This window comes from Microcebus murinus, chromosome 15 (assembly GCF_040939455.1).
Source record: "Microcebus murinus isolate Inina chromosome 15, M.murinus_Inina_mat1.0, whole genome shotgun sequence".
NCBI classification, from domain to species: domain Eukaryota; kingdom Metazoa; phylum Chordata; class Mammalia; order Primates; family Cheirogaleidae; genus Microcebus; species Microcebus murinus.
The window spans coordinates 7,726,266-7,750,560 of NC_134118.1; the positions used below are offsets into that span (position 1 = coordinate 7,726,266).

At 41.1% G+C, this 24,295-nt stretch overlaps 1 protein-coding gene across 3 annotated transcripts in view; it reads right to left on the reverse strand.

Moving 5' to 3' along the window:
• The window catches only part of LOC105865181 (glucosaminyl (N-acetyl) transferase 2 (I blood group)), an 87,213-nt gene that overhangs the window by 5,460 nt on the left and 57,458 nt on the right, over positions 1-24,295 (reverse strand). For all 3 annotated transcript variants that reach the window (XM_076010461.1, XM_012753576.3, XM_012753577.2), the window contains exon 2: positions 3,004-3,096. In XM_076010461.1, the coding sequence (XP_075866576.1) occupies positions 3,004-3,096 (93 nt within the window). The remainder of the gene's footprint in view (positions 1-3,003; positions 3,097-24,295) is intronic.

A 24,295-nucleotide genomic window follows, 5' to 3' on the forward strand; every position in this document is an offset into this window, starting at 1 on the left:
GAAAGCAGGGGCATATTTAGGGAAGCATATTTAGGGTAGCCGACACCACAGACTTTGGTGGCTTTGGTTGGGAGGATGGGTGACTTTTCCTCTTGAAACAGGAGAGAACGATAAAACAATATGTCCGCACTACTCTAAGATGACATGAAAAGGGACTAGATAATGGAATTTTGATCAAAGGTCTTGAAAGTTCTTTCTAAAGATAAATGATTTATCTTTTGGGAGTGGAAAGGCTGTTTTAGCATAAGCTTGAGAGCTTAAAGCTGAGCAGGAAAGCAGAAAAGGTGTATCCTAGGAAGGGCACCACGAAAACAGTGAGGTAAATTAAGGATAAAGAGGCAGCCAGGATGAAGCTGATGGTAGATGGCAGGACCTGGTGATGGATGAGTCTTAAGGAAGTTCTGTAATCTTCTCCAGCAACCTTCTGCCCAGGGGAGCACAAATGGCAAAAAGTAGACAGCGGTGATGACTGCTCAGGAAAGCAGCCTTGTAGGGTCAGAGTGGGAAGGGAACCCACAGTGAGCTGATGAGGACAGCATGGAAAGGCTGGTCACTGAACACAGGCCAGACAGAAGGTCCTTAGGAGGAAACTAGTAGAAGGAAGAAGCTGGAAATGTTGAATCTCTGGAAATTCCAATGCAAACAATCAATTGTTAAACAACAACAACATGTTTTAGGTGTAGGGATATGGCAAAAATCCTGGACAAAAATCCTAGCCCTCTTAGAGCTTTTGTTCTGTTCTCGGGAGGAAGACAGTAAAATAAATAGGATGTAAGTTGGTGAAGAGCACTAGCAGAGATGACAAAGAGATTGTAAAGAGATGTGTGCTCCAAGTGTAAGACCACTCTAAGTGCTAAGCAGGCTGATATAAGGGATATGGATGTGGCATGGAACAAGTCCTCATTACCCACAGACAACGGGAAAAGGACCAGACCGTATTGCTGACTCACAGCCTTGGCATGCAATATTCTGCCTCCTTGCTTATGCCTTTTTCTTTTCCCTATATAGTGGTTTGGGGCACTAGACAGTTTTTATGCTCTGGACCACATAATGCTTTCAGATGTTCACTGGCATAATAGGTACTAAAAGAAGAAAAATGAGATGTTTGTCTACAAGGAGCTTGGGCTACCCAAACTTTATACCCTCAGAGAGCTTCCAGGCTAGGGCCAGTTCTCTCGGCCACTGCCTATCATGGGATCAATAAGGTTCCTACAAAAAATGCAAACCCAACCAGCATACACCCTCTCTGCTGGGATAGGGCTTGGATACAGGTAATGACAGGAGGACTGAAGAGCAGTCTCTCCTGTGAGATGGGAGCTTCCGTAGGGGGACAGCTAGCGCTGCAAGGTAATGATGCCACGTGGGTCACCGGTGTGGCTGTTGAAGCCCTCAGCGTTACTGCTAGAGAGGTGGTGGTGAAGCAGATCAGAGGGTGACTGTGGGGGTCCTGGGGGTGGGAGAGTGGCTGACGGAAGGATGCAGAGGAGATGACATATCCCAGACGCTGGGAACCTGACTATGTGGTGGTCAGTTTTCTAGAGACTTGGGAGCTTGAAGAGTAAAGTGACCTCCTCTCCCCATCTTCCTCCTTCCACTGGGAGCACAGGCTGAGGGGAGAATGTAGGCAGGGGGCACGCACTGTCCTCTGGGGAAAATATGAGCTGATTAAGGTAAAGATATGAATATGTGTAAGGGTAGGCTGAAATTTCTGTATGGTGACTTAAGTATATTGCTGCCCACAGCAGAAGGCGACAGACTATCAAGATTCATGCGAGAAAGAGGTTGGATGTGATGGACGGTCGTAGAGATGCAGCATTGTGGAGGTTTTCACCTGAAATGTTAGGCATAGATAAGGTGGACTTATGAGTGAAGCTGTAGAGTAAGTGGAAGAGTGAAGGCAAAGACATGTGACCACAGAGAGAAAAGGCCAAACCTCCACATTCTCATTCATTCACTCACTCGCTCACTGAATAAATATTTATTGCATGTTATAAGTTGAATCGTGTGCCCCTCTAAATTTATATATCGAATCTTTACACCTAGCAGAACCTCAGAGTGAAGACAGAGTCTTTAAATAGCCAATTAATTTACAATGGGGTCACATGAGCGGGCCCTCATCCACTATCACTGGATTCTTATAAGAGGAGATAAGGGACACGGATACACACAGAGGGCAGAAAGACCTTGTGAAGACACAGGGAGAAGACAGAGACCTCGGGAGAAGACACAGGGACCTCCATCCACAAGCCAAAGACAGAAACCTCGGGAGAAACCAATGCTGTTGACACCTTGACCTTGGATTTCTAGCCTTCAGAACTTTGAGAAAATAAATGTCTATTGTTTTAGCCACCCAGTCTGTGCTCCTTTGTTATGGCAGCCCTAGCAAATTAACACATATGCCCACCATGTGCCATGCAATATTCTGAATGGAATGTGTGCAGAACTGATAAAAATCCTTCTTCCTAAGGTTCTACAGAAATGAAAGCAGCTTAGGGTTTCTAGTCCTTGCCATTGGGAGGAAAACCCTTCCCGTTAGTGTCACCTGACATCATGCCAGAGCCAGCAAACACCGACAGCTCTTCAAGCCACCAGCTCTCCAAGCCACCGGAGGCCTGGCTGGGGAGGGAGCAGAGGCTGACCTGAGGGATGGGGTCCAGCTTGCTCTGTGGTGATGCCATGACATCGCTTCTATTAATGATCATTTTCCCTCTACAGCAAGAAGAATGAACAATAAGAAAGTGGAAACTACTAAGGAGAAAGTGCCATTATAACTGGAACTCACCCCTATATCTCTCTAGGTAATTATAAGCTGGAGAACATTGTTGAGATGTTTAAATGTATTTTTGAAGGACTGTGTCTTGAAGCCTCTGGCTTCTCTAGTAACTAGCAGATTGGTCTAAATATAGTGGCAGTTCTCTCTCCACGAGAACCCCTGGATTCCATAGCTACCTTCATGCCAACACCAACAAGCAGTGGCCTAACAGCATGAAACAAGAGCCTCACCGTGGCAGCCTCCGTGTTTGTCTTCCATGTCAATCCACTTTATAGCTCTGAGGTTACCTGTCCAGGATGCGTTTGGCATAGAGCCAGGGACACCTGCAATGTTGAGAAAGAAGGCGGAGATGAGAACCACAAGAGAACGGTATCAATTTCATCAATTAAGCCTCCAAGTCCTGCTTCTTTTCTTTTAGCACATTGCCTCTCACGTTTCACATGGATTGGTGCACCCTGATCCACCCGTCTTCTGTTTCTTCCAGCGGACCTTTTGAGCAGAATTTTAGTTACTGGTTCATTATCTAATTAGTATAATATCTAATTCAATCAATATACAAATAAGTATACTAATACAATTCTAATCCACATACTAATATCTTATCACTAAGTAGATGTTAGTGTAATACTTAATTTTTTGAAATGTAAAGAGTTAGCATAAAAAAAAAAAAAGGTTTGGGGATGGGTGCTTTAGGTGGCATCTCACTAAGCCAGGATTCCTGCACCTCATCACTATGGACACTTTGGGCTGGATAATTCCTTATTGTGGGGGCTGTCCTGTGTTTCGTAGGACGATTACCAGCATCCCTGGCCTCTGCCTACTAGATGCCAATAGCACCCTTCCCCCACTTGTGACAACCAAATGTCCTGTGGGTGAACAAAATCGCCGCATTTGAGAAACACTGCGCTAAGCTATCCAAGTAACCCTCTCCATCTCAACAAATTTTGAGTAGGTCACAGAAACTGAAGAGTCCATTTAATCATATAGGTTTGTTATCCTCCGAGATTGTAACATAAAAATCATTACTGGAAAAGGAGTATATGGGAATCAATGTAAATGCAACTGAAAAAGAAATGCTTTGCTTCCTAAGGGCTGCAGCACTTTCCACTAGTGAGTAATGCAACCTGAACGTAACTTTGGTGTAATGACACTACACAAATGCTTTGAGCACCCAAACTGCAACAGTCCTCTCTTAGAAGACTGCTTTTAAATATTGGCAAGACATACTGTGGTAGGCAGAATAATGCCCCCTGCTCCCTGGCCTCCCAAACACACACATGCAAAGATGTCCACATCTAATCCCTGGGACCTGAGAGTATGTTATGTCACATGGCAAAGGGGAATTAAGGTTGCTGATCAGTCGACTTTAAAATAGCGAGATTGTCCTGTATTATCTGGGTGGGTCCGGTGTAGTCATGAGGGGTCCTTAACATTGGCAGCAGAGGGAGGCAGAAGAGGTGCTCAGAGTGTTGTGAGAAGGTGCCACTCTGCCAGGAACGTGGGTGGCCTTGAGAAGCCAGAAAAGGCAAGGAAACAGAGTGTCCCCAGAGCCTACTGAAAGGAATACGCCCCAGCCACTTCCTTGACTTTGGCCTGGTCAGACTTCTGTCTTACAGAACTGTAAGGCAATATGCTGTTTAAGTGGCTCGGTTTGTGGTAATTTGTTACAGTAGCAAGTAGAAAGCTAATCCACGTAACTAATGTGAAAAAAATTACTTAAGACGATGGATATTTTTAATAAGAAAACAATTGGACAAGACCAATACTTTTTAAAAAATTTAGTTGAATTAGGCATTTTAAAACATTAATAAAAATGTGCATTTTCAGAAGGAAAAAAAGCTGTTCTTTTGCCCAGACACATGATTATATGATGATCTAAATTGTACCCAGGTCTCCCAACTAAAATTAAATTTTGCCACAGCCTTTCCTATAAATAGCATGGATCTTAAACCCTAAAGGCTCTCTACAAGGCAAGTGTCTTGTTTTTTTTTCTACTCAGACTTTCAATTATTCAAGAAAAGTATTCAAGAAAATCACTGTTTATTAAGCAATATTACTTTCCATTACTTTAATTTGCAATTTTAATATTTTAAAATTATTTTAGCACTTGCCAATCCAAAAAGAAGCTTCTTTGTTTTGTTCTTAACACACATTTTTAAAAAAATTTAGAGTAAAACTTGCTTTGGCTAAGTTAGGGGGTGGGGAATGAAGTCTGGAAAGCAAAGAGAGAATTTGGTTTATTTATTTGCCAACAAGATTAGCTGATGTGTGTGACTTTTGTGAATATTTAGAATAAATAACTATATCAGAAAAGTGCATAGAACATTTTCATGATAAAAAGTCCCTTAACCTTAAAATGACTACATTTTTGAAAGGACATTTTCTTCCTCTTTCATTCTCATTAAAATTGGTCATCCCAAACTGACTCTCACTCAGAAACACATTCCATTATTCCACAGATAAGATTGTGAAATTCATAATTAATGACCTGCTGTCTTTAAAATAATAAACATACATCAACTAACCTCCTGCTAATGAAATTCTGAACCTGAACTTCTGTGCTTTCTGTTTGATGGCAGGTCTCAAACATGTCTATGTTTAAATATCACGTTCGTGCATTAAAACGTTACATTTTTAAAAGCAGAAGGGGGGAGAAGGGCAAGCACAGATCACATCAAATTGTATTTTGTCTTTTTTTTTGCAAAGAATCCTGAGGCACAGAACCATCTGGTAGGAGTGGGCACAAACCCTTGCTACTCAAGTAAGCTTCTCAGACTTGTTAGGGCAGCACTGCCTGGGGGTTTGTTAGAAACAGGGCCCACTCCAGGTCTCTTGCACCAGAATTAGCATCTTCATAAGATCCCCAGAGGATTCCTGTGTGTGATCAAGGACGTGAAGCTCTGAGCTATAAGCAACACTGAGAAGAGGACACAGCGTGTCCTGAGCAGCAACAGCACCTTCCCTTTTTCCTCTTCTCCTTGAAATCCTTCCTTTAGCCGTCATCAAATATCTAAGTTAGTAACTTACCAAATCTCCTGTTCTCACTCAAAATCTGCTCTTACAAACGGGAGTCTGGTACCTTTACATCCTTAGGTGAATTTAACTAACTTGTCCCCACTGCTGGGCATATATGCATTTTAATAGACTTTTTTTTTTTATTTCAGCATATTATGGTGGTACAAATGTTAAGGTTACGTATATTGCACATGCCCCCCACCCCCTCCCATCCGCCCGACACCCAATAAATGTTATTCCTATATGTCCACTTAAGTGTTGAAACAGACTTCTTAAGTCACGTCCTGGAAGACATCAGCCCACCTGTTATAGGGAAAAGTGACACTGATCGGAGGGCTAGTCCTCATGGTGGGTGCCTTTGACTCCACAGCACTCGGGTGCCAGGAGATTGTCAATGTTAAAGGAAGGAATAAGCACCCATTCCCAGGGCAAGGGCTGCCCCACCAACACAGTCTTTGGTGCTGATGGTGAAGACTGTTTACCTTGCGTGTGCCTGGTTGCTGCCCTGATTTCCCAATAGGCCGTAGTAACTTAAGGCATAACAATGTTCTACTTCCCAGCATCAAAAAGGATTTCTTCTACCTTCTTAGCAAGCACCAACCCAGGTAGCCATCAATCATTCACTCTCCAATCTACCCGGCCTACTTCAATTGGAAGAGCTAAAATACTCAGCAAGACTTCTGGTGGCTGTTCAATTTGAATACATTGTAGGTATCACTGGGTTATTATTTTGAGGAGATAATGGCAAGTTTAAGATTGAATACCCCAAATGTGCAGTGTGCCCACTGTTCAATAAGTAATTTAATTTGGCTTATGATAAAAGATACATGGAGACCCCAAATCTACCAATCCCATCCCTTGTGCCAATGAACAGTTTGCTCCTTCTACTCCCTAAAAGCCTCTACTAAGTCTAACTGTGTTCCCTGGTTTTCTTCCAGTAATTGACCGCAGCACAACTTCTCTGATGGACCCGACACCAGCACAGGGATTAGGGAACTCCTGTTCTCATTCAAGCTTTGCCATTGACCAGCTGGGTATCCCTGGGCATCATTTAATGTCTCTGACCCTCACCTCTCAAATGAAGTAGGTAAAGGAGATCACTGGTTTTCAGCCATTTAGATTGCAGCCCACAGAAAAAACTTATTTTACATCATCCCTCTCGCACATACGTATGCAAATCAAAAGTTTCACAGAACAATACTGAGTCTTATTACATGCAATGTAATGATTGATTGATTACTGAATGAATGAACGAGACAGAGTCTCATTCTGTTGCCCAGGCTGGAGTGCAGTGGTGCATCATAGCTCACTGCAACCTCCAACCTCTGGGCTCAAGTGATAATCCTGCCTCAGCCTCTCGAGTAGTTGGGACTACAGGTGTGCACACCACACCCGGCTAATTTTTAAATTTTTTTTTTTGTAGAGATGGGGTCTTGTTATGTTGCCCAGGCTGATCTTGAACTCTTGGGCTCAAGCTACCCTCCCACCTGAGCCTCTCAAAGCACTGGGATTATAGGTGTGAGCCACCACACGAGGCCCTTGTTTATTTTATGTTGTTTTTTAAATCTAGTTTTATCTTAAAAATTCTGGTCAAAAACTAAGGTGATTTCTGTATCCTCTAATGGGATACAGCTACTGTTTGAAAAATACTGGACTCAATCCTCATGTTATTATTGTTGCTGTTATGATTGCTATTATTGTTAGGATTTTAGGAGGGTAGTTCTGGGGTATATGGGTATGAGTCTACCCTCAACTTACAAGTATCCCAGGAAGGACCTATTTTTCATTGTATCTAGGATGGCACAAAGGGAAGATGCCAATATTATCAGAGAAAACATTTTAAACCATAGAATCCAATTCTCTCATTTGTTCTTCATAGGCATATGTAAACAAAACATTTGAGACAAAGTTTACAGAGTAACCAGGAATGTTTTTCTTGGATGCTGTAATCAATAGTCTGGTCAGAAAAATACCAAAATGCTGACCACAGCACACAAGAGTTTTACAGTCTTGCTCCCCACTGCAGCTTACATATGTCCCCCAAAGTTCATATATTGGAAACTTAACCCCCAATCCAACAGTGTTGAAAGGTGGGACCTTTAAGAAGTGATCAAGTTCATGAGGGCTTTGTCCTCGTGAATAAATTAATGTAGTTATTTTGAGAGTGGGTTCCTTATTGTGGGAGCGAGTTTGTTATCAAAAGAGTGGATTTATTATAAAAGCAAGTTCAACCTTCTCTTCTCTTGTGCTCTCTTGCCCTCTTGCCTTTCTGCCTCTCTCCATGGGGTAACACAGCATGAAGGCCCTCAACAGATGCCGGCACCACACTTTTGGACTTCTCAACATCCAGAACCTGGAGCCAAATAAAGTTCTTTATAAATTTCCCAGTCTGAGGTATCCTATTATAGCAGCAGAAAATGGACTAAGGTACTCCAGATACAAACGGCAGCTGATTGGTAGGCCTGTTTGGTTCGACTCCTGCAGTGGGGTGGAATTCAGTCAATACTGAAAAATGATTTCCCATGAAAGTCTGGACTTTCAGTGTCCTTTAACAATTCGCTGGGGCTTCAGGCAGCCAGGAGCTATCTTGCCACCCTGGCCCCAGCATTCTGACTCACCTGCATTCTCTGTCTGGCCCTGTAGGTGTGTAGTTTGCAACCCTGGGTTCCAGGCCTTGTCTTTCAACACTGCCCACCTCACCTTACATCACTATCCACACGCCCAACTGTTCTGCCACCCATCTGGGAATTCCTGGTCTTCCATTTTCACACAGCTCCTTGCACCTTGGCTTATGAAAATGTCTATTAGTATAAAAAAACATTTTGTTAGGAACTAAAATCACTGCAATTAAAACCCTAAGATAGCCCCTCTTTTTGTACTTATCAAGTAGGCAAAGATGTAGAAAATGATAATGCCCCACAGTGGAGAAGGTGGAGTGAAATGGAGCTTTCAAACTTGCAAGCAGAAGTATAAAATTGGTACAGTTTTTGTAAGATATGTTACTCTGTATCAGAACCCTTAAAATGTGCACACTCTTTGACGCAGCATTTGAATCTATTGAAATTTGTGCTAAGGAAGTTATTTGTAAATTATTTTGAGAAGCAGTGTAAGTAGTTAGGAGTGATTCTGAAACTATACTTGAATCTTACCAGGATTCAAGTGTAAGCTCTGTCACTTACTAACTGTGAGACCATTGACAGGTTATCTAATTTCTGTTCCTTAGTTTCCTAATCTGCAAATCAGGATAAAAACAGCTCCTACACCTCATGAAGTTGTTGTGAAGGACAGGATATACTTAAAACGCTTTGAATGGTGCTTGGTACGTAGTGCTGTAGAAGTATCCAGTCATCATTAATTATCAATTTTATTAATAAAATAAGACATCCTAAATGCCCATAAGTTCCAGCTTTGCTAAATAAATTGTAATGCATTCAAATGATGGCATGCTACAGAGCTATTAAAGATTATAATGAAAAATTCTTCATGACATGGGAAAGCCATGATACACCATTAAATGAGGAAAGCTGGTTATAAAAATCAGTAAAGACATGTAAAACTATGCTTTCATGTAAAAAATGTAGCCTTAGAGAAATATATAAAAATATTATCCCTGAGTATTGAATTTATTGATAATTTTTATTTTAGTCTTTGTAGTTTTCTGTATTTTCAAAATGTTACTTTCCTGACCATTGGGAGGTAGCTATTTTTAAAATTTCTTTTTTCTCTCTCTTTTTTCTCTTTTTTTTTGAGACAGAGTCTCACTCTGTTGCCTGGGTTAGAGTGCTGTGGCATCAGCCTAGCTCACAGATAGATACCTCAGATCCTACTGCCTCAGCCTCCTGAGTAGCTGAGACTACAGGTGTGCACCACCACACCCCATTAATTTTTTCTGTTTTTAGTAGAGACGGAGTTTCATTCTTGTCCTGGCTGGCCTCAAACTCCCAAACTCAAGCAAGCAATCCTCCCCCCTCAGCCTCTCAGAGTGCTAGGATTACAGGTGTGAGCCACTGTGCCTGGCCCTATTTTTAAAATTTCTTAACTACCATTTAATGTCTTTCGTAATAGAATTTAAAGGTACATTCCCAAAATTAACTGTAAAAAACACTATTTTTAAAAACGATCCCATAAAGATCTTGCTTTATCAGATGTTTCCACTAAACAAGGATATATTTTGATCTGTTGTGGCAGACTGCAAAAATGGGGCCATGAATGTGTCCCATTGCTACACACAGACCTTTGTTCAGTATGACTTTGCAGCTTTTCCATTAAGAAGCAGAAAATACTTCTCCACCTCTTGAATCTGGTCTTGGCTGTGTGAATTGCTTTGGCCAATGAGACAGTAGCAAACATGACACAGACAGAAACTCAGAAAAACATGTGTTGACTGGGGCTTTCCCTCACCTTTTCCATTTTCACCTTTTCCGCAGCTTTTCCATTAAGAAGCAGAAAATACTTCTCCACCTCCTGAATCTGGTCTTGGCTGTGTGAATTGCTTTGGCCAATGAGACAGCAGCAAACATGACACAGACAGAAACTCAGGAAACATGTGCTGACTGGGGCTTTCCCTCACCTTCAGGCTCCGAGGGAAGCAGCCCCAGCAAGCCTACCAGAAACCGAGAGACCAGGCGAGGAGAGGCCAGGCCATGAGAGAGACGCCATGCAAGACCCTCAGCCCTAGTGGAGCCGGCCTTGATCAGAAGAACTCACAGAATCATGAAAAACTTTTCTCAAGCCACTAAATTTAGGAAGTTCTTTTGCTCCCAACAAAAGCTTAATTGATTTTTTTAAAGTAGATATCAGGTGCAAATGGTAAGAAATAAATGAGGGCTCAGTCAACAAGTTAATAAATTCCATGTTTCAGCTTTTATCTCTAACTGCAGCTTTCACCTCTGTGAAGTCACTCGGGCTGCCCTTTACAATCACCTGTGGAATTTTGAAAAAGTACCAATGACTGGGCTCCATCAGGGTGGGGCCGACATTGGTATTTTCTTAAATGCCCAACACGATCACAATGTGTAGCCAGAGCTGAGAATCCTTGTTCTTCAGAGAAGTCTTTTACTGAACATCTCTTCACAGGGAAAATACTTTATAGTATTATCTATACCACACGTCTAAAACACCAAGTATTGTGCCTCGGCAAGAAGAGAGTTTATTTTTCAACAAATAAAGTAACCTTATTTTTAAGTTTTGGAGATTTAAAAAGCACAGAAAAGTTCAAAGCAGCAGCCAATTGTTTATTTTCCTATTTATTTTCCACCTACCCCAAATTAGCTACTGTTAGCAACTTGGTACATTTACCTTGTGACTCTTTACTTTTTCCCCTCTTAAAACTATTATTCTATGATTTGTGAAAAATAGGACACTGGTTATTAGAATGAATTCAAATGAGGCATAAAAGTACAAAGAACAAAGATCAAAGTAAAAAAAAAAACACCATGCTATAAAACCTAAAACCTACAGGTAACAACCATTAACTTTAAGAAAATATTAAAAAAAAAAAAAAAGACTGTGGCTTATGCCTTCTGCTCCCTGCTTTTTGCATCTGGCACTGGCGGTTGCTTCCCTGTTGGCCGTGTGGGGTGCCTCTCATTTCTAGTGGAACTATGAATAACATTAACATTTGCCTTCAACCACAAAAAAAAAAAAGAGAGAGAGAGAAAACATTACTCCATAAAGCACCTTTTGGCACAAATACTTCCCTGATACTCTATGACAACAACATAACCATAAACTAGCTAACCTATATTGAACAAAGATTGCAGTGACCTTTCGCGAGTGACCTTTACCATTGAGATATATGTGCTAGGTTTCCTTAAATTAAATGAGTTCAGGCATCACTTACCGTACTTGTTTATCACTTTGATGCGTTTGTGAATTCAAAAACCTGCGTCCTTGGGACTCAAGTGTTTATTGGATTCCAAAACTTGGGAGATTCTGGTGTTATTTGCAGCACTTGGACATAAAGGAGTAAGTTTTTTCTGCCCTCTCCTTATTTAGATGTGTTTGTTCACAGCTTGAATTAGGTATTTTGCATTTCAAGGGCCATTTCCTAGTTTTTATGTGACATTCAAATAAAAGTACGGTTTTGATTTTCTTCTCATGGCGAGGTCCTCCCTTATTGAGATCAATAGAACACAGCACGCCCTGTGGTGTTTTGTCTGTTGCCTAGGGAAAAGTCCTTAATGACTCCACTACACAAATTTTCATCTTGCCCTGCACACAGTGCATTCTTCACCTTCAAAACAAGGCACTAGGCTACACCCAGCTGGATGTTAATCAAGAAGGTTGTAAAACCTTCCCTCTAATTCCATGTAAGAGCAGTCAGATAAAAAATCATGCTCACTTGGGACTGTTGTCTAATTTTAACCCCTATTTACAATCCAAGACAGGTCAAAAGTTTTTGAAGGTCAGTGGTAAATTCCATTTGCTGCTGCCCGAACTGGGTATATGTAGGTTGCTAATTCTGGGAACTAAGTCCCTCTCTATAGCAATGTCTTATACAGAACAGCAGGGCAGTTCTGTTCACAGTCTTATTCTGCAAATATGAAAAACACCTAAATAAACTTTAAAAAGAGAAGAAACATGGGTGAAAGAGCCTTTGGAAGTGCCTGGGATTAGCAGCTGGCCCTCCCCATCACCCTGCCTTGTGAGGAATGCACAAATACAGGAAAACTCGGCCTGGCATTGCTTCCTGGAACATCAATTTAATCTGGACACTTGGGTGAAAAGCCCTGGGCTTCAAGTAGGAGTTACACAGCAACACAAAAACAGACAAATCTAACGTATGGGGTTAGGACAGCGGTTATTCTCGGAAGTGTTGCTGTGGAAAGGAGCCCACAGGGGTTCCAAGGACACCAGGAACTGGGTTTCTAGATAAGGAGGGTGTGAAAATTCAGTGATCTGTTCAATTCTGATATAGGCAGTTTCCTGTAGGCAGTATTATATTTCAATAAAAAGTATTAAAAAGTCATAGACAGGAATGCAATATTTATATAGCTTTGTAAAATAAAACATGAGACTTCAAAGAAATGGCCTCTTCGGTTCCTTGCCCTTACACCCTTCTCCTCTGCCCAGGGCCACTTTAGGAACTGTAGTACCAGTTTCCAGTGGCAAGCTGTCAGGTATTAAGGGCTTTACTTTTAAGCACTTGAGTGCTGGTGTTTTCATTTGAATAATAGTTATTTCAATATTTTAGAAACTGAATGGACATCTTTAGATCAAGAGCAACAACTAATATATTCAATTTATAGGAAAAAATAAACCCTTGAGCCATCTACAAATCTAGACAGAGCCTCTTCTGTATGAGTCCTGGTAAGAAACCATATTGAAGTGTTGTGATGTGCTCCTTACGACGCTTGTGCGTGATCTGATTGTTGGAAAAGACCTGTGATGGGAAGTTCTGTGAGTCTGTCACCTGTGTTTCTGGAATAAGAGTGGGACACAGTTTTGGTTATTCTTATTCTTCCAGTTAAGCTCTTGGTGTTCCTACTATTTATTTGAAATCACTGATACTGAAAAATTAAAGGAAATAAAAGTAAGCCCAGTTCAAGTTTAATAACTGCATACTTCAATGTTGTAATTACTTTCAGTTTATCATCCCAAATGAAAAATACTACTAAAAATGACGCTACTTTTAAAAAAATGTTAAGAGGCCCAACTGATTTTATTGTTTATTAAAAAATAAATAACATGGAAAAAGAAAAGTTGGCTAAAAAGAACCAATACTTAACAGATTATTTAAGCTGAGAGGACCTATAAGAAACCATGATAGGCATCCTGTAACACACACAAGAAATTCATTTGAAAAAAAAAACTCAGAATAAGCTGCTGCTTTTCCACACCCCAATGGCTACATACTCTAGGATTCCATTTTTATGACATTCTGGGAAAGCACAGGGATGGTGACAGGCCTGGATTGGCCCAGAATTTGGACTGGGGGAAGGGACTGTACAGGGAACAGTTTGCAGGAATACTGGGGGCTGATGGAATTGTTCTCAAATGTGGTGGTGGATGCATGACTCTATGCAGTTGTCAGAACACATGGAACTGGACACCAACAACAGTGAGTTTTACTGTATATAAATTTAAAAATAAAAAAGGAAGCTGCTGCAAATTCAACAATAAAATAGAATGGATCTCCTTCATGGTAAATGAATTTTTTAAGTTATATTTTGTAATATACCTATAGATTTTTCATTTGAGAAATACTAATACTATCTTTTTTAATGAATTCTGAACACTTTTATAGAATCCTGTTGTTAAAACCCATCTTTCAGTATGAGACAGCATACATCCCAAAATATTCTTACTGTCCTTTTGCTCTGATATCTAGGACATTTCCGAGAGAAATTATGAAAAGCACCAAACATATTACAAAGACTACTGTGTTAAGACTTAGCAGTCTCATCTTTAAGACCTAGCCCAGCTGCTAAATCCTGCAGCACAAACAAATCATTTCATCTCCCCGGGCTTGGTGTCTCTGAATCTTAAATGATGAGAATGTCCCTTCCAACTCCAGCACAAAATCACCGACTGCACAAGATCATTTTGTTATTCCTGAGGTAGCCAGTCTCAGTCTCTACTCCTTCATATCTTCCATTTGAAAGAGAAACCATCCCCACACCTTCTTCTATGTTCTAGGAGCGGTGCTACTGGCTCCAGAGTTACAGAGTTACAGCCTTAATACTTCATTTCTCACCACCACCCGCCCCTACCCGAGATTAGTGCTTTTCATTCTTTGGCTGAGGAAACTAAGGATTTGTCCAAGATCATAAGCAGATGAAGCCATGATGTGAGCCCCTTTTGAAGGAGGGGAATCCACCCTCTTCATCCTACAACAGTTCTGAATTCCATGTGGACCACGGGCAGACTCTGAGGTACACAAGCCATTTCTGATCCATGTGACACACTCCCCCCTGCCCTGCCCCTGCTGGGACACAGCAGATAGAAGCTCACAGGGAAATGGGCAAGATACCCCTCACCGAAACACTCTGTTTCAACTTGGTTCAGGGGCCCCACATTCTGGCAGAAACAACACTGCATTTTTTCACTGGGGTGGAGAGAAAGGAGATTCAAGTTATTTGGAAATTGCAGGTATTCTCTTTTCAAGAGTTAAGATATACACACTGGGCTGGGAGTGGTGGCTCACGCCTGTGATCCTAGTACTCTGGGAGGCTGAGGTGGGTGGATGGTTTGAGCTCAGGAGTTCAAGACCAGCCTGAGCAAGAGCGAGAACCCATCTCTACTAAAAAATAGAAAGAATTTGCTGGACAACTAAAAATACGTAGGAAAAATTAGCCGGGCACGGTGGTGCATGCCTGTTGTCCCAGCTACTTGGGAGGCTGAGGCAGGAGGATTACTTGAGCCCAGGAGTCTGAGGATGCTGTGAGCTAGGCTGACGCCATGGCACCCTAGCCTGGGCAACAGAGTGAGACTCAGTCTCAAAAAAAAAAAAAAAAGATATGCACACTGACGTAGGATTGTTGCTGGCCACCTGTGTTTCCTGGTGTGGAAGTAGCTGAACTGATGCCCCTACAAACACCACACATGGTGCAGCAGATCCCACTGACCAATGCAGGATCCTCAGGCACTCCGCCCTCTCCCTTCCCCCGCAGGGTGAGCCCTAGGAGTGTGGGAAGCTGAGGGAAGGAGGGAATTCAAGTGGATTTTATCTGAGTTTGAAAAAATCTTTTAGATCCTTTATAGTACTTTCTGAAACCTCTGCATTTTGGGAGATTGCATTTTTCCAGCCCCTGTTGTACCTTAATGAGGGTAATTGGGTAAAAAAAAAGAACTAACAGTCATTGATACTAACCACCATGTACCATTCTGTGCACTTGATATGTATTAATAAACATAATTTACATACAATGGTAGGTTTTACATACAATACATATATGTATATGTATATGTATAATATGTATAATTACATACAATATTATCTCTGGTTTACAAATACAGGAACTGAGATTCAGAGACATTACGCACTTTGCCTCATATCATATACATGAAACCTGCAAAGCTGTATTTGAAGCCAGATAGTCTGGCTCCACAGGGTCCCCTCCCTCCCCGACACTTACACTACACTCGCCTCAATCCAGCTCAACATTTATGGGCACACTGAGAAAATACTTTCCGGAAATAGGGGGCTAATGTGCTGTATTGAAAACAACCAGAGAGGTGGGGACATTGTATAAGTGCTCAGTCCTCAATTTCCTCATCTGGGCAGAACTTTAGAAAATAAAAATCCCTCCACACACTGCCCACGGTGGCCAGCCTGAGTTCTAAGACGTGGCAGTAGTGGGGGCTGCATTCAGATATGGGCACCATGACCGTGACAAGGAGAGGAATTCACTGCCCAGAGGCCATTGTTTCGTTAATGCTACTGGTTGCAGTGTAATATAAATGGGAAAGTCATGACATTAATATATCCTAAAGAGGGAAAAGGGGAGGGACAGAGGTGATCACAGAATGAACAATGGCTGAGCTGGGAGCTATCCCCTAATCCAATGTCTATTACTCTCACAACGAGATCAGTATGGAATCAGTATTGTCCCCATTTTGCAGATTAATAAACTGAAGCCCACGTAAGATAGATTCATTGCTCAAGATTTGACAGCAGGCCAGATATGATGGCTCATGCAGACTCTGAGAGGCCAAGGTGGGAGGATAGCTTGAGGCCAGGAGCTCAAAATCACTCTGGGCAACACAGTGTAGCCCCATCTGTACAAAAAATAAAAAAAATTTGACCGGTATGGTAGCACATGGCCGTAGTCCTAGCTACTTAGAAGGCTGAGGCAGGAGAACTGCTTTGAGCTTCCGAGTCTGTGGTTGTAGAGAGCTATGATCATGCCACTGCCTGAGCAACAGAGCAAGACCTTATCTCTATTTAAAATAAATAAATAAATAAAATTTTAAAGAAAGATCTGACAGCAGGTAAATGAAACCTAAGTCTGTCTACCTCTAATACCTTTGTGTTTCCCCCTATATGCTCCAGAGTTAAAGCAAAATAATACAGGAATCTCACTTGCAATCACCTAGCCCAATTTCTTCATTTTACAGAGGAGAAAAACCAAGGCCTAGAAAGGTTAGGTAACATGTCCAAGGTCAAACATCTAATTAAGAACAGAGGGTAGAACTTAGAAAATAATTTTACAGTGTGGGCATCTAGGTTACTAGCCCCTCTTACACAGTACAATGGTTGGGAGTTTGAAGCACTTACAAAAAAAGAAAACATTCACACATGGCTCGTAATCTTTACTGGCCATTTGCTGTTCTTAGCTGTGCAGTGTGAAGTGTTTAAAAAGTCCAAGTTCACGAGCTACTGTTCCAATCCTTAATATCTTTTGTGGTCATCAAAAGTCATATCCTTAGAGCCACTCAGAGATTCTTCTGGCCCTTTTACAAACATCTTTGAAAAGAAATATCAGCATGTCATAGTCACTGCTGTGAGACTCAGTCACCAGATATATTCCAGATACATTTTATGGGTATGAAGTTGAATTAAAACAATTCTTACTTTCTAATAAATTCTCAAACACCTTCCAAACTTTCTCTTATGTCCTGAAACCAAAATTAACTTAGGGTCAGGTTTGTTATTTGTTCAGTGTCTGACAGGCTGTTAAATGACAAGGCTAGGAGTCAAATCAGATCTTTTCTGCTCCAAAGTCCATATTTGCTCATCCACTCTACCCTGCAAGATCGGAGAGACCTCATGCAAAGCAACAAAACTTGATAACTGGGCATCTCTAATTGAATTATATATGTGAAAAATTAACAAGATCGAATCCAACAAAGAAGGCTCTACAAGAACATGAAGTAATGGAAAACATACTAAGATTTGGCTGAAGGCAAATTATCTTCATGTTAATTCCATCTTCAAACATATGTTGGACTCCCAGTAAGACTGTCAATTGTCTTTTTTTTTAAATAGAGGAAGTGGAATATTCAGTATGGAGAAGAGATTGAAAAAAAAGGTACCTCTAAACACTACACATGGAACAGTCTATTTTACTAACCAGTTTACTACTCTTAGTAAGATACTCCTTCCCATTTCTCCTACAGGAAGAGGAAGGCCAAGAGAATGGAAATAGTAAGCAAAGTGCTAACGCTTACCTCTAATGCCTAAGGAGCTTGTGCTTATAGATTCAGCTTTGTTGATTAAAAACAAAGAGGAAAACCCAGTCTGGTTCGTGAACTATATCCTAAAATTTTAAGTTGGATGAAAACATTTTCACTTTTGAGCAAATTGTTATTATGGGATACCTCAAAAGCCTTAAGTCTGGACTATCAGAATTTCTCATTTCCTTTGAAAAGAGGAAGCGACTCATTTCTGAGAATTATAGAGTCAACTGAAAGATGTGTCATAAATTTTGTTTTCTCACCTTGAGTTTGTGTGTGTTTATATATTTTTATATGAGGGTTTAAAAATTAGCACTGTGTAAGTAGCTAGGATGGGCAAAATTAGTTTTAATGTTAAGGAAGCTGAACACTCAAAATAGGAAGGATGTAAGTGGGCCTGCAAAAACCCGCATGGAATAATTGTGAAAAGTTCTCATTTCTTTTAAGCCTTGGCTATGATTACTTCCTTTTCCAAGAAATTATATTATATTCTAAACAGACACCTTAAATCTTTTCTGGAACATGACAGGATTTAAAAAAATAAATGAACCAATTAAACCCAATTCCTACTCCTTTCGTGCGATGGGATCTTAAAAATAAGAGTTTTGAGGTTCCTACTGGCATCCTTCATGTTTTCAAGGAAACACTTTTCTAATGGATAATACACACTTCGTTGTGTTATTGTGAGGACTAGGTGAAACTTTTTAGCAGTCTTAAAAATTATACCAATAACACTGAGAGGAATCAAAATTATCCAGCATAGGTATCTGAACATATCAAATTGCTTAAATTTTCCTATATGTCCCCCGTCCCTCTTTGAACGTATCTGTATCTAGTTTACCATGGTTGGTAAAACTCACTTTTGTAGTGAGAAGAGATTTAATTGATTTTATTCAACACCTTGAGGATCTCATTCATATGGAAACACTGGGCCACATTTAGGTTTTCTTAATATATACTCTTATTAGTAAGTGGATAAATCTTAACCTGTCACGTTACACCCAATTTTTTCATTTAATTCTCAAAACAACCTTACTAAGTGACTGTACAAAATGAGGAGTTTGAGGTTCTGGGTACACAGGTCACAAAGCTAACAGAGATAAAGCTAAAATTCATCATCAGGTTTGTCTCACTCCAAAGCTCACGATATTTGCTCAATATGCACACTCCCCGAACATCCGTCATTCGTACACCGCTTTCGGAAGCCTGCCGTGTGCGACAAACATCATAAAGAGTCTCCTTATGTAAACTCAAACTCACTTTCATTTTCACTGGTGGTTGTCTTTTTTCTCAGTCACAGAGAGTCTCCAGATGGAAATGAACAGAACCAGCATGGGCTGCAAATCTACAAACGTGCCAGTCTCTGGAAGAGATGGTCTATGTGAGCAGCTCTCAAAGTGTCCCCTCCATGAGAAGCATCAGTATCACCCAAGAAATTGTCACAAATACAAATTCTGGAGCCTGCTGCAGACCTGCTGAATCAGAAACTCTGGGCTTTAACAGACCCTGCAGGGAACTCTGAGGCAGGCTCAAGATGGAGAACCCCTGTACTACACACATTATCTTATTTAACACTCACAACTTCTCTGGAAATTAAGTGCTATTTATTACCCCCATCATCACAGGAGTATAAACAGAGGCTCAGCATAAACTATTGCCAGGATCACACCATTAGCAAATATTGGGAGGGAGGACTTAAACCATGTTTGTCTGGCTCCAAAGCCCTCTTCATAATATTGTGTGGACTCAAAAGAGGATGGAGGCCGGGCACGGTGGCTCACGCCGGTAATCCTAGCACTCTGGGAGGCCAAGGCAGGAGGATTGCTCAAGGTCAGGAATTCGAGACCAGCCTGAGCAAGACTGAGACCCCGTCTCTACTAAAAATGGAAGGAAATTAATTGGCCAACAAAAACATATATAGAAAAAATTAGCCGGGCATGGTGGCACATGCCTGTAGTCCCAGCTATTTGGGAGGCTGAGGCAGGAGGATTGCTTGAGCCCAGGAGTTTGAGGTTGCTGTGAACTAGGCTGATGCCATGGCACTCTAGCCCGGGCAACAGAGTGAGACTCTGTCTCAAAAAAAAAAAAAAAAAAAAAAAAGACAGTTGGGCAATGGCTCACACCTATAATCCTAGCACTCTGGGAGGTCTAGGTAGGAGGATCGCTTGAGGTCAGGAGTTTGAAACCAGCCTGAGCAAGAGTGAGACCCTATCTCTACTAAAAACAGAAAAAATTAGCCAGGCAACTAAAAATAGAAAAAATTAGCTGGACATGGTGGTGCACACCTGTAGTCCCAACTACGTGGGAGGCTGAGGCAGGAGGATTGTTTGAGTCTAGGAGTTTGAGGTTGCAGTGAGCCATGATGACACCACAGCACTCTAGTCCTGGCAACAAAGCAAGACTGTTTCACAAAAAAGAGACAACTGTTGCTTCTAGAAAAATATTTGTCTTATACAATTGGTAAGGAATGACAGGAGGTTGAATAAATTGGAAACACGGTCTTGCCAGTTCTAAAGTATCAGCTGTGTTAATCTTCTCTGCGGGATTAAATTGAAGTTAAATTCTGCTTCCTGGATGTTTACCAATCATAACTATATTTATACTTAATGAAATATACATATATACTTTAATCCAATTTTTCTTGTCTCGTAGAATGTTGTCTTAGAGATTACAAATTAAGAGCTAATTAAGAGTAGTGTTTCCTAATCACTTCCTTCTTAGGGGTAGGGGGGCAAAAATATTTGAGAACAGATGATCTCAAATAATATAGTGCAGCCAATGGCTAGAAACATCACAAATGATTTTACAAATGGCTATAGCTTCAGCATAGTTTAATTATGCAAATATGTATAATCTGTCCAAGTTTCTCCACCAGGAGCTGGGATATATTGTAGATTATAAATCTTCCCCTAAAATCCTACCTAAATTACTGACCTGGGAAGAGCCTAGAGTCCTTTACCAAAGAGGGAAATAAAATAAGCCAAAGAGGCCCACATCACTAATACAACATTTTGAAAATCATGTTTAAATTTATTACGTGTATTTAATATAATCTGGCTATACAAAAATATTATTTTAAAACTCTGTTAAATGGATAGGCATCCATGGAAGTATCTGTTTTGTGAAATTTCCTCTTCAACCAGAATTTTTCTCCACATTAACAAAACAAATGCCCGTGTGGATTATCCTCCAGCCACAAAATGATCATGTTATTGTAGACCTGAATGTTGTGGTGACATTCATTCATTAAGACATGATTCCACCAGACCATTAATATTTATAATTCTCAGCCATGGTACAATCAGTGTGAGTGAATGCATCCTTTGTGGTTCTAGAAACTGAACTCTAAATTTGGGCTGTTACAAAGAACACAATGCATACTTTGAAAAACATTGGGACAGATCCAGCCACACCCAGATTAAAGGCCTTGGTAACCTTTCTATAGAGAATGCATACCTTCTAAATGGCTGGGTGTTTATATTTGTTGAGAGCTACACCTGGCGAGATGTTTTAAGTTTCCTTCTATTATCTCTTCTTAACCTTTCATATTCTTATAGTCTTGTTTTTTCCTAAGCCAGCAACTAAGAAGCCCCTGATCAAATTAAGTCAGAAGCAGCCCACTGCATGAACCGAGTAGCCCAGGATTTGTCCTAGCAGCAGGACTGAGTGGGTGCCAGGTGTGGGGGAAATTCAAACCAGGTGCAAGTGAGGCAGAAACTATCTGGAAGTGTCTACCCATGCTGCCTGCAACTGCTTTCTCTTGGCATCAGAATCTGACTGCATGGGCCCAGGGTGGCTACCTGGAAACCAGCTTTTCTAAGAAAGGACTCTATCCAATAAATATTTTATCTGGAACTCTGGAGCTTCCTAATTCTACCAGGTATCTCTCTCTCTCTTATTTACCGATATCATTCGCTGGCCTGGCTACTGTGGAACTATATCTCCAAGTATTATTTTACCTACTGTTTTCTCTAGTCCTTACTATCAAAAATTACCCCTCATTCCAGGCACAGGACACTTTTATACGTTCCTCCCATCTTCTCATAGTTATGAGAAGTTACAGTTAGTCGTAGTTATTCAGCACATTCGTGCCCCTCCCCTGACTCAACCCATAACCATCTAGCATTCTGCATATCCTCAAATCAGGTGCACGCACAGTGATAAATTATAGTGATGGGGATACAAAGAAGAATGTCACATTTCTTACCCTTAAGGAGCTCAGATACTGAGGAGGTTGAGTACAGGAGATATTCACTCCACGGGTAATTGCAAGTCAATGCTGGCAACAGTGGCATTGGGTACAGGAGAACCCAGAGTTGGAGTGCCAACTATCAGGGCAGGCTGGGGTGGGGGAGTCATCAGGGACAGCTTCTGGAAGAAGTGACATCCAAGGTGGGGCATAAAGGATGAAGAAGAGTTGGATAGAGGTGGTAACAATGGCATCCTTTATGAGCAGACATAAAAAGCCATCAAAAACAGTAGGTGAAATTTGCAGAAATGAGGCATCAAATAAAAAGAAATGAGGGTAGAGAGATGGGTGGGGTCAGGTCATGGAGGTCATGCCTCAGTAAGAACTTAAATGTGACCCTTAAGATAATGTGAAGCCATAGTCAAGCTTGGAGCTAGGGAACAGGTGTCCTACCAGCCCACCTGAGAGTTCTGCACATTCACCACAGTTGCACACTGTGGAGCAAAGGTCCTTGGTAACTTTGTCCCACCAGACTCCTTGGACCTAGATTTTAGAATGCTCCAAAATAAAAAAGGATGAGCTTTTAAATTAAAAATACCTTCCTAAATGTCTGCATATGACCTTTTAAAATAACATATTATGCAGATTTCTCATTCACAGACAATGTGACTCTTAAAATAAGAACCATTTTTCTTTTTTGGAGTATTTTTGTGGTGAACTTCAAATCCATATATAATGTTTTCCACAAGATGTTTAATCAGTTTTATTGTCTATGAAGGTGGTAAGATACCTCTGGAAGGATATACGAGGAAGCAATAATATTGGTAGCTGATGGAGTACAAACTTTAAACATTTTGAAACTTGTGAATATATTTCATGTGCTTCTAAAAAAGCTAACCTAAAAAATGTTTTTGGCTAGCCATGATGGCTCACGCCTATAATCTCACCACTTTGGGAGGTCACAGTGGGAGGACTGCTTGAGTTCAGGAGTTTGAGACCAGCCTGAGCAAGAGCCAGACCCTCTCTCTACTAAAAATAGAAAAAATTAGCCAGGCATGGTGGCACATGCCTGTAGTCTCAGCTACTCAGGAGGCTGAGGCAGGAGGATTGCTTGAGCCCAGGAGTTGGAGGTTGCAGTGAGCTACGATGACACCATTGCACTCTAGCCCAGTGGACAGAGCGAGACCCTGTCTAAAAAAAAAAAGTTTTAAAAATAGGGAAAGACATTCAGGAAAAATGGTTGAAGTGGGGGTAAATTAGCCCGAAATACTCTTACTAAAACAGTCACTAAAACTTAATACTCAACCATTCAAATCCCCAAACTTAAATTCTATGAAGTCGTGTCTGTCTCCCTACAGTTGTGCCCTCATAACACGGAGGGCGGTTGCTGCCACAAAGGGCTAAATATTTGGTGACTGCTGAAAATACAGAAATCAAAATAGCTGATTATTGTTTGAAGACTTCTTTTCGAACTTGTGTGAAGACAAAGTCCTGCGAGGCTTCATTTTCTTTTGTTACCGTAACAGTGATTAGGTTTGGAGTCTCTGAGAACATTAACTGAAGGACACTTCAAGTTTCAGGGAAGGAGAAACCAGACCAAAGTCTGTTCCAGATGAGACCAAGGAAATGGGCACAGAAGCCCATGAGGGTGATGGGGGTCCCTTGGAGAAAGGACAGCTTCTGGCGACTCCAGTGAACACAGTGGCCCTCCCTGACCAGCCTCGCACGCTTGCTGTCTTCCCACTCTCTCTCCCTCCATATTCCTGCTAACCTTATTTCCAGCTCCAAGTAGTCAGGTGGAGCTTCCTTCTACAGCCCGCCTCATTTTTTCCACCCATGCTTATCCTGCCTCCCTTCTGGGATTCTGCAGGGAATTTGCTTCAGATATACAGGAAAGAAGAAATGGTCATTCCTTTTTTTCCTAGTATGAGAGAAACAGCTCAAACTTCAGGCCACACAAATCCAGGAGCAGATTTTGGCTTTGCCTGGGACAGGCTATGTGAACAACACGATCTTACGACTTCAGTATAAGTCTCATTTTCTTCATCAGGACGTGAGGATAACCATAGTGATGTCTTAAAATTAAAAGGAATGACGTAGACTATAACATACCTCACACAAACTATACCAACAAAAACAATAGTAAGGCCAAGTGTGGTGGCTCACGCCTGTAATCCTAGCACTCTGGGAGGCCAAGG